This window comes from Alosa pseudoharengus, unplaced genomic scaffold, assembly GCF_046254945.1.
Source record: "Alosa pseudoharengus isolate Yale_2024_CS ecotype anadromous, Long Island Sound unplaced genomic scaffold, YU_APseudo_1.1 YU_APseudo_1.1_scf_14, whole genome shotgun sequence".
Classification (NCBI taxonomy): domain Eukaryota; kingdom Metazoa; phylum Chordata; class Actinopteri; order Clupeiformes; family Clupeidae; genus Alosa; species Alosa pseudoharengus.
In genome coordinates, this window is record NW_027468609.1 from 1,197,225 (window position 1) to 1,208,842 (window position 11,618).

Sequence of the window (11,618 nt, forward strand, 5' to 3'; positions counted from 1 at the left end):
GTAGTGTGGGGTGATGCTGTGTGTGTGGGGAGGGGGTTAGGTAGTGTGGGGAGGGGGTTAGGTAGTGTGGGGTGTGTGTGGGGAGGGGGTTAGGTAGTGTGGGGTGATGCTGTGTGTGTGTGGAGGGGGTTAGGTAGTGTGGGGTGATGCTGTGTGTGTGTGTGGAGGGGGTTAGGTAGTGTGGGGTGTGTGGGGAGGGGGTTAGGTAGTGTGGGGTGATGCTGTGTGTGTGTGGAGGGGGTTAGGTAGTGTGGGGTGTGTGGGGAGGGGGTTAGGTAGTGTGGGGTGGTGCTGTTGGACTAATATCTGGAGACCTGAGGACAGTCCGTGTGATTAAGACGAGCTGAAGGACTCCTGAACACGTCAGCAATAGCAGCCGCTTCGCCGCTCAATTAAACAAACCATTTAGCTGTGCGCTAACACGTGAACCATGTAGCTGTGCGCTAACACGTGAACCATGTAGCGGTGCGCTAACACGTGAACCATGTAGCTGTGCGCTAACACGTGAACCATGTAGCTGTGCGCTAACACGTGAACCATTTAGCTGTGCGCTAACACGTAAACCATGTAGCGGTGCGCTAACACGTGAACCATGTAGCTGTGCGGTAACACGTGAACCATTTAGCTGTGCGGTAACACGTGAACCATTTAGCTGTGCGGTAACACGTGAACCATGTAGCTGTGCGCTAACACGTGAACCATTTAGCTGTGCGGTAACACGTGAACCATGTAGCTGTGCGCTAACACGTGAACCATTTAGCTGTGCGGTAACACGTGAACCATGTAGCTGTGCGCTAACACGTGAACCATTTAGCTGTGCGCTAACACGTGAACCATGTAGCTGTGCGCTAACACGTGAACCATGTAGCTGTGCGCTAACACGTGAACCATTTAGCGGTGCGGTAACACGTGAACCATGTAGCTGTGCGGTAACACGTGAACCATTTAGCGGTGCGGTAACACGTGAACCATGTAGCTGTGCACTAACACGTGAACCATGTAGCTGTGCGGTAACACGTGAACCATGTAGCTGTGCGGTAACACGTGAACCATTTAGCGGTGCGGTAACACGTGAACCATGTAGCTGTGCGGTAACACGTGAACCATGTAGCTGTGCGGTAACACGTGAACCATTTAGCGGTGCGGTAACACGTGAACCACGTAGCTGTGCGGTAACACGTGAACCATGTAGCGGTGCGGTAACACGTGAACCATGTAGCGGTGCGGTAACACGTGAACCATTTAGCTGTGCACTAACACGTGAACCATTTAGCTGTGCGGTAACACGTGAACCATGTAGCGGTGCGGTAACACGTGAACCATTTAGCTGTGCGGTAACACGTGAACCATTTAGCTGTGCGGTAACACGTGAACCATGTAGCGGTGCGGTAACACGTGAACCATTTAGCTGTGCGGTAACACGTGAACCATGTAGCGGCGCTACACAAGCGGAAGGACACACGCCGTAGCCCGACTCCATGTCTCTGTGACAGACTGCCGCCCCCTTTTATTTCCTGTGAGACTTCTGATCTGCTTTAAAAGCTTGGAGTGGATTGGAGAGGAAAACATGGCCAGTCAGTTCCCTACATTTGCTTTTGGTTCACAGTGAAGCAAGAGAGATGGCCTAGCTTGTTAGCCTAGCCTGTTAGCCTGCTAGACTGATGCTACTGCATAGCTGTGTTTGAGTTGATGTGTTCTGTTCTGAGCGAGAACGTGTTCTTGTCTAGAACCGTACACATGTGGAGCCTGTGGAATCCAGTTCCAGTTCTACAACAACCTGATGGAGCACATGCAGTCCCACGCTGGTGAGTTTAGACAGAGAGAACCGAACACACACACACACACACACCAGGGTTTACATTAGACAGAGATAACCGAACACACACACACACACACCCTAACCCTAACCCTAACCGATTCACCGACTCCACTCATCCCACAGTTCACCTGGCCCTCAACCCCCCTACCCCGACCCCTTTAACCATACCCCCTCCTTCCCATACCCCCCCACCCAACTTAACATGCCTCTCAGATTTTCCACCACTCTCATCCACTGACGCACCCTGTGAGCACTGACACACCCTGTAGGCACTAGGGCTGTCACTTTACGTTCGAAAATCGATTGCACAATCGATTGGACCAAACAAGTTTCGAAAACTAAAATAGGGAATCGATTTTAACCAAGTACACTTAATTTTAAACGAATTAAACAAATAAAAAAGATAGATGTAACAAAATTCACAAACAAGCATATAAGAATATAAAAGAATTCCAAAGTGCAGTAAGCATTGCGAAAGCTAAAAAGAAAATTCTCACCAATTTTACGCACCGGCAACAGCTGTTTCAATCAGCTGTTGTGCTGCTCGTGTTTTGCCAAAAAATGGAGGACAACGCGATCAACCTGTGCGACGTGTAGAGAGACGAGTGATAGGCCCTAATAACTTGAGGAGTTCGATGTGGAAGTACTTCGGATTTTTGGTATACAAAACTATGGAGAAGAACAAAGCAGTAGGCTATGCAAACTGCAATCGAGTTCTACGTAGGCGAAATTTGTTTGACATTTCTAATCGTAAACACAGACACAGCTACGTTGAAGCCTGCAGTTATGTTTTTCACTGATGTAATGGCAGTCCACTCGGCTTATTGTTTTTCGAGAATGTTGCACTCCTGTTTGTCATTGTGCACGAAACTTCACGCCAATAAATCATCAGAAATATTGCTGGCTTGTGCGTCTACAAGCGCCCTCTTTACGTTCGTCCTAATGCCTGTTAGTTGTTTGTGGATTGGCCTATATTTGGCATTGAAAATGGAAACGTCTTTAGAAAAAGGTCTTTAAACGTCTTTAAAAAATCGATTTTACAATCGATTCAATGAACACTTATGTCTCAAATCGAACAGGATTTTTTCACAAAAGTGACAGCCCTAGTAGGCACTGACACACCCTGTAGGCACTGACACACCCTGTAAGCACTGGCATTTCCTGTAGGCAGTGACACACCCTGTAGGCTCTGGCATACTGACATACCGTGTAGGCACTGACATACTGACATACCCTGTGAGCACTGACACACCCTGTGAGCTCTGACATACCCTGTAGGCACTGACACACCCTGTGAGCACGAGTTAGCAAACCCCAAAACTCCACATGCATCCTGTCTCTGGATATTTCTGGAAATGTCTGTTGTTGTGTCAGTTGTAAAGTGTGTAGGTACTTGCTGTGTACAGGGGCTTGGTGTCATCTTTCACATCTTGCACAAAAATCTGAAGTTAAAACAGCTTTATTTTTTCATAAAATTATTTGCCATTATTGTTTTCTGTCTTTAAATTTCAGAAGTCTCTCTTTATGTTCCTGTCATTACGTTACACATGTTGTGTGTGAGTGTGTGTGTGTGTTTCTCATGTGTGTGTGTCCTTATTCTGTCGTCCCTACACAGCGGACAATGAGAACCACTCTAAGGTGGAGTCTTCTAAAAGCTGCGTTGCTGCAGTGGCTCAGGACCAGGTGTGGAAATCACCTCAGCCTGCACAGCGTAACCACACAACCTATCGTGAGTGTCCACGCACACACACACACACACACGCACACACACGCCCCCATCACCCTTCAGATCACTGAAAAAAATATGATAATAATTGATTGAATAATTGATATTTGAGCTTTGGTAACTTTCATTCTCCCTTTGTCCTTTCTCTTTCTCTCTCTCTCCCTCTCTCCCTCCCTCTCTCTCTGTGTCTGTCTCTCTCTCTCCCTCTCTCCCTCCCTCTCTCTCTGTGTCTGTCTCTCTCTCTGTCTCTCTCCCTCCCTCTCTCTCTCTCTCTCTCTCTCCCCCTCTCTGTCTCTCTCCCTCCCCCCCTCTCTCTCTCTCTCCCTCTCTCTCTCCCTCCCCCCCGTCTCTCTCTCTCTCCCCCTCTCTCTCTCCAGAGGAGAACAGGCTGCTCCCTGAGAAAGAGCGTCAGCAGGTGTCTGAGCGGCTGCTACGGCTGATGTGTGCTGACCTGGGCCTACTGAGCGCGCTCAACAGCAAGGACTTCCTGAAGCTGGCTCAGACGCTGGTGGACACGGGCTCGCGGCACGGCGCATACAACCTGCGCGAGGCACTGGGCTCGGACCTCAGCCTGCTGGCGCTGCGTCAGCTGCCCCGCATGTACAACCAGGTGAAGGTCAAGGTCACGTGCGCGCTGGGGTCCAGTGCGTCCCATGGCATTGCCGTGACGTGCCACTCGCAGGCGGCGGGGCCGGACGCCTGCTACGTGCTGACGGCCTACCAGGTGGAGGGGGGGCGGCCACGGCGCTACGTGCTGGGCATCCGGGAGGCGGGGCTGAGGGAGGGGCCAGAGCAGGTGCACCACTGGGCGCAGAACGTGCTGTCGGAGTTCGTCATGTCGGAGATGCGCACGGTGTACGTGACGGAGGGTCGGGTGTGGGCGTCGGCGCAGGCCTTCTGCGGCCGTGGAGGGGGAGGGGTCAGTCTGCGCTGCGCGGGCTGCTCGCTGGGCGCCGTGGTCCAGGCGGTGTTGGGCAGGAGAAGCCTGCAAGCGCGCGGCCTCCACGAACTGGGCGAGCTGCTGGCCACCTGCAGGGACATCGCCAGCAGCACCAACTTCCTCAGCGGCAGCGGCGGCGGAGCCGGCGAGGGAAAAGCGGCCGACGAGCCGGCCCCCAGCCCGCCCTGCTGGGACCCCACGGCCGAAGCGCTGCTGAAGGTGCACGAGCACTTCGAGGCCATTTGCGAGGCGTACGGCCGCTCCAAGTGGACGGCGCCGCTGCTGCAGGGCCTGAACAAGCACATGCTGGGCACGCTGGCATGCCTGCTGGCACCCTTACGCCAGGCGGCCCTGGAGCTGGGCTCCGAACGCCGGCCCACGCTGCAGCAGGTGCTGCCCGTCTACCTGCGGCTGGAGAAGCTGCTCACCGCCAAGGCGGGTGAGGCGGGTGCCGGCGGCAGCAAGCTGTGCCACTACTTCCTGGAGGCGCTGAAGGAGCAGTTCAAGGTGGAGCGCGCACACCAGGTGGCCATGGTGCTCGACCCACAGCTCAAGCTGCGCCCCGCGCTCGCCTACCAGCACGACGACATCATGGGGCGCGTCTGCGAGATGGCTCTGGGCATGAAGGAGTCCGTGGGTGGAGGAGGAGGAGGTGGTGGAGGAGGTGGTGGAGGAGGTGGAGGAGGTGGTGGTGGAGGAGCAGGAGGACCAGGAGGTGGTGGAGCACCAGGAGGTGGTGGAGGTGTTGGCGTAGGAGGAGGTGGGGGAGGTGAGGACCGGGACTGCGACGGCTCCCCGCTGGCTAAGCGCGGGCGTGTGGATGGGGCAGGACCGGACAGTGCGGAGGAGGCCCAGGTGAGGAAGGAGCTGTTCCAGTACCTGGCCGAGCCGCTGTTCCACGCCACACCTGACCTGTTCCAGTACTGGAACTCCGCCGTGGACAAGTTCCCGCGCCTGGCCCGCTTGGCCCTCTGGCTCCTGGCTGTGCCCGCGGTCGGGGTGCGCAGCGAGTGTGTCAGCATGTGCCAACAGAGCCTGGCGCTTAAGAGGAAGAAGCAGGTGACGGCCGAGGAGATGAACAAGCTGGTGTTCCTCAAGGCCAACACGGCCTGAGGAGATGAACAAGCTAGTGTTCCTCAAGGCCAACACGGCCTGAGGCACCTCACACGACGCAACACAACATAGCATGGCACATCTCCTCCTCTACTCTCTCTCTGTCTGTCTGTCTGTCTGTCTGTCTGTTTCTCTCTGTACTCCTCCTCACTTCTTTCTCTTTCCCTCCCTCTCTTTCTCTCTCTCCGTCTTTTGGATCACGACTGTTCCAGTGCCAGACGGGTGACAACTGAAGGGTCCAGTGAAGGAGCTGAGAGACCTCTTGGATCAGCCCAGGAGGGGTCCAGACCTCTAGAGACCCGTCGTCTCGGATCTGCCCAGGGCCCGCTGCCCAAACACCCAATTTCCACAAACTCTGTTTTCCTAAAGACTTGTCTACAGGGGCCCCTTCATGGTACATGACCTAAGTCACTTTTGACAGATGAAACATGCTTTTTAAAACTCTTTTTTTGGTTCCCTTAGAGTATCATAATCTCTTATTATCTTTGACCAGCCTTTTGAATCCTCTGTTTAAGTGTTTAAATTTAAAAATGATGTGTGTACTATTATGAGCAGAACCCGCGCTGGGCTTGTTGTTTTGTGTTTCTGGCTCTACGCAGACGTTCCCTAGCCCTTTGCCCTGGGACGTCCCCAACAGAGGCACCAAACACAGAGCTCTCCAGGCAGGGCCCTCACTATGGGGCACTCACTGTAGTTTCAGGAGGATGACTAAACTATACCTCACAGCTTTAACTTGTTTCTGGTCTATGATCTATGATCTATGAGTTTGTAATCTTGTAAATACACTTATGAACGTAGATGAGTTGTGTTTTTGTTTTAACGTTTAAAAAGAAACAAAAAGAAAAACAAAGCCAAGTTGTATAAGTGGTAGAGCCGTACAGGACATGGAAGCCTTTTGGCTATTATTTAGCACCTACTGAAACCACAAAGCAAAGCAGGACATGGTGGGGGAAAGAGATCAGGAACTATACATAAATGTCGCATGATATTTATTTATATAAATATATCTATCTGTATGTAGGCTATGAGTCCTAGTTCTTATATCTTCGGCCACGTATGAGCGATAAAACAGTTGTATTGTTCCAGTGGCAACACCACACTGAAGTCTGGTGGCCTAAATGTGGTTGCCATGAGCTACGGTATAAAGGTGGTCTTCTCTCCTGAGAACGTTCTGATGAAGGGAGGGGCAATGCCAAGTGTTCTGATGAAGGGAGGGGCAATGCCAAGTGTTCTGATGAAGGGAGGGGCAATGCCAAGTGTTCTGATGAAGGGAGGGGCAATGCCGATCGTTCTGATGAAGGGAGGGGCCAGGAAAAAGGGGCAGGAAGGAAGGAGACCCCCCTGATTCCACATTACGACGAGCTCGTCACAACGTACTGAAGTCCCCTCTGGCCTACCGATACTACCGTTAGCTCTGCATACTCTGTCCGTCGGAAGGGTCAGTCGGGCATCCCTTCATTGATTTTTCTGCCTTTTGGGTACAGCATCCTGAACTGGATGGTGCTATCGATGCAGTACGTAAACTGAGAGACATCAACTGGTCAGGGTGCTGTTAGCCAATCATAGTCCTGCTGAGGTCACAGACGTCTGTTATGTCTGTCTCACTCCACTCCACTCCACTCACTCTGTCTGTGTTTGGTGTCACTTCGCCATGCTGTTTTTAGCTGCATCGCAACTTGAAGGTTTCAGATGTGATGGGTTCAATCCACTGTAGTCTTTTAGATTTTGCCCTCACCTCACAGTTGTGTGAGCGTATATGTATGTGTGTGTGTGTGTGTTTGTGTGTGTGTGTTTACCATCGCTGAGCAGAAATCAAAGTCTTCCTTGTCCGTCAAGTGTTGATCTGCCTCTTGATTGACAAAGTGTCACTGCTAAGAATTGCATTGCGGTTACGATCTATTTATTTGAAATGGCTCCATTGCTATATGGTCCTCTATTGTCTTACTGAAGTATTGTCTTGAATAATGCTGATAAGATTTCATTACTGCCTTATAAGTTATTTTTGTTTTCACGTAAATGTTTTAAATGCTTCCCTTTGATTGGCATGTGTTACCGGGCCTAATGTAGTGTTACCAAAACACTCATACTAATCTAATGTACTAATCTAATGTACTCTAATGAAAGAAACTTGATCATTGTGAAATCTTTCACACACAAGTAGCCCAAAGAAGAGAGCTGAAATGGCTGGCTGGCTTGGTGTCCCCACGTACATGCACTGGATTGCACTAATGTGGCCTCTTTGCCGTCTCCTCTGTTTTGAAAGCAGGGGATATACGAAGTGTCCAGCTTTACACACACACACACATCAGTGTGACGTGTTGTATGGTGCACTAGCTCTTTTCTAGGGTTAGGGTTCTCTATTTATGGACCTGAACTGTAACAGGCCTTGGTCCTTCCTGAACTATGCTTGTGTGTTTTGGGATCTCAACAACCTCTCAAATGTACCCCTCTTTGTCAAAGAGTTATTGTTGTGCTGCTTTCATATATTATATTTTTTTCATAGTAAACACAGAAATGTTTGCGCTTGAATAAGGGTTCAAGTTATTTAGCAGGATATTACCTACTTACAGCAGAAAAGGAACTGCCAGCCTCTCAGCTCAGTGCATTCCACGCACTTCCCCATTTCAAATGCAGATGCAGTTTTTTTTCTTCAAAGTTTTGTCTGTGTCGCCATGTCAAAAATGCTTCTGATATTACAGTGGATGGAAAGTCTCTAAATGCCTCTTTAAACCTCCTCCTAATATTGTTAACTTATTCTGACTACCATGAGGCTTCATGCCTGTTAACACAGGGCATTTGAACACACAAAACAAATTTTGATCATTTTCATAACAATTTGAGTATTTTATTTAACTTTAGAACACCTATGTGTATTCCGGCCATTAGAATGGGTGAGAAAATGGTCAGTGTATAAAATTGAGTCCAGGCATATAGTTATTGATCAGATGGACTGTATGTGTGCTTATGTATATTAAAACACACACACAAACACACCCTGACCCCTCCTTTTTGCTTCTAAGCCAGCCCCCATTGGAACCTTTCCCCAATAGAATCTTCCCCTTTCTGACTTGCATGAGCTCAGGTCAGTGAGGCCTGCAGGCCATTAATAGCAAATGGAAGTTATATCTAATAGAACACAAGTTGATACAAAGATCTATCACAACATTATTTGATAATATATGTGTTACTATGGATTTGTAACAAGTTATAATGCAGCAGTCATTTTTGACCGGGAACACAAAACTAGTAAACATGAAACGAACACAACAGGAGGGTTAATTCAAGTGAAAAAGCCCAGCGATTGTGCAAGTAGAAATCAAAACTACATCATCCATCACAAAAAAAATGATTGCAGTCAAGTATTACAGGCATTATTTCAGAATTGATTGGATGTCTGCAAGCACCACAACTGTTTTTGTTGTTGTTTATTTGAGGGGGGGGGTACTTTATGTGGAAGATGGAGTTAGAATCAAACCACCGTCTCCATGGCTACATGAACCCGCATGCAGGCACCTCTGCCAGAATTCAGATTTGAAAATAGGTAATTATATAAGAAATATATATCTATAAGAAATGTCTATCCCCCTCCATCGTTTCAGGATGCCTCCTGCCTGATATCCCCCCTCTGTGGTCATCTGTGTCCACATGTTTGTCTCGATCTCCCGCATTACTATTGATGTGAGCACAACGTTAGGCAGGAACATTTCTACAAGGACAAGGCCCAGGACTACGAGATCTCTTCCGTTCTTTTACTAGATCATTTGTGCTTCAGTGATTATTTTGTGCTGTCATCAGAATTGGTTTTCATTCCATTTGCCAGCACTTGAGGCTGTTGCAGGGAGACACATATAGTTGGCACATGGTGAGGGGTTAGGTGCCTTGCTCAAGCACTTCAGCCGTGGATGTGGGCATGGGAGAGCAGTGCTCAACCACTTCTCCCACCCACCCACATTTTAACTAATGGTCGGGGATCAAACAGGCAACCCTTCGGTTACAACCCTGAAGCCCTAACCAGTAGGCCACGACTGCAGACACACACACAGACCCTAAGCAGTAGGCCACGACTGCACACACACACACACCCTAAGCAGTAGGCCACGACTGCACACACACACACACACACCCTAAGCAGTAGGCCACGACTGCACACACACACACACACACACACACACACCCCCTAAGTAGTAGGCCACGGCTGCACACACACACACCCTAAGCAGTAGGCCACAACTGGCCGCCTGGCTAACGGTTGGACAGAGCTGCTCAACATGTGAGAAATGGGAAGGGTGAAGACAGCCTGCTGTGTCTGTCTGTGGCCACCAGGGGGCAGAGTGGAGTAGCAATGTGCAGAGATGTGGAGGCTGAAGGACGCCACAGGGAGTGTCTGGACACCATACCTCTTTTTATACCGGACTATTTGAAACGTTTCAATATGGGCTAATTGAGCTCATTTCTGAGGTACAGAGATGCATTCTGACTGAACTCTTGGCTAAAGGAGTATTACAAGGACATGCTGGCTGATTTTTAAGTCCAGAGTTTGTGATTCTGGGACTGAACTGTGGTGACAGGTTTTTGTTTGATAGTTTGGTGGATGGCCCTTATGTTTCACCATGTTGGCTTTTGTCAGTACATGACTCATTAGTACTGTGCTGTATATGAACATGTGTTTGAACCATATTATGTTTGTTTATGTATATGGTCACTAAAATGATTCGTTTTTTTGAAAGTTTTATTTTCTTCTTTATATTAAAATCGTTTTCCACTTTTCTCACCAATTCCTTACCAGCTTAGGCAGGTGTTTCTCATGCTTCTGTGTGTTTGAGTTGGTATAAGCAGTAGACCTAATTTATACTTTTTTAGCAACACTATTTTTATATATTCGCTGATAACATTTCCGAAGATCACAGCGCCGGCCAACATCCTCAGAATCTATTTACCCTTGTAGTACGTGCTGTGTGAGAACAATAAATCACTTGCTGAAATGGACTGTGTGTGTGTGGGGGTTTCCCCACTGCTCTTTCTCTGCCCTTTATCCAGAATGGACAAAAAGTCTTCATCACTAAGGTCAGGAAGACCTTACTGTACAACTCATTTGCCTGTAAAGACTGCACTCAGTGTGTAATGTGAACGTCTTCAGTGATTAGGAACTGTTACTCTAAACTTTTGCTGTTGGTTCAGAGGTGACACCAGTCATACATCTACAGTCACATGCACCATATCTACATACACCATATCTACAGTCACATACACCATATCTACAGTACCATACACCATATCTACAGTCACATACACCATATCTACAGTCAGCATATCTACATACACCATATCTACAGTCACATACACCATATCTACATACACCATATCTACAGTCACATACACCATATCTACAGTCACATACACCATATCTACATACACCATATCTACAGTCACATACACCATATCTACAGTCACATACACCATATCTACAGTAGCATACACCAGAGTTTCCGCTAGAAAAAAAATGGTGCCGGTCAAAGTGACCGGCAGAGGTTTCGTTTTCTGGACATTTTGATGATATGCCGGTCAAATATCCTATTATCCCTTCTTAATTAGTCAAATTGAGGAAAACTGGACACAGGCTATGTAGCTTAAAGAATGACATAATCAGGCTGTATAGAATGCAACATGTTCATTAGCCTAACGGCTCCCACACACAGCTGCGTGCTTCGCGTTGCTGGAGACGCATTCCATTCACTTTACATGGGCTCACGTGATCCGTTGCCGAACTGAATTGTGGGTCCGTCGCGTCGCGTTTCTCCCGCCGCTCACGTTGAGGAGTTCAGCTGTTGCTGCACCGACAGACGGCACCGGCCAATCAAGCCAATCTACGGACGGCACCAACCAATCACATTACGGTTTTACTTCAAGTCATTTGCATAGCTGCCGTTGGGAACACCCACTGGCATGCATTGATGGAACGCAGCTGTGTGTGGGAGCCGTAACTTAAACATGCCTAACAAGATCTAGCCAGTATCTTTTCA

At 48.9% G+C, this 11,618-nt stretch overlaps 1 protein-coding gene across 1 annotated transcript in view; it reads left to right on the top strand.

Moving 5' to 3' along the window:
• The window catches only part of znf618 (zinc finger protein 618), a 42,856-nt gene extending 32,278 nt beyond the window's left edge, over positions 1–10,578 (top strand). Inside the window, exons 12-15 of the mRNA XM_076283454.1 lie at positions 1,728–1,805; positions 3,435–3,548; positions 3,923–5,137; positions 5,243–10,578. Of these exons, the coding sequence (XP_076139569.1) occupies positions 1,728–1,805; positions 3,435–3,548; positions 3,923–5,137; positions 5,243–5,598 (1,763 nt within the window). The 3' untranslated portion in view covers positions 5,599–10,578. The remainder of the gene's footprint in view (positions 1–1,727; positions 1,806–3,434; positions 3,549–3,922; positions 5,138–5,242) is intronic.
• Positions 10,579–11,618: the final 1,040 nt, after the last annotated feature.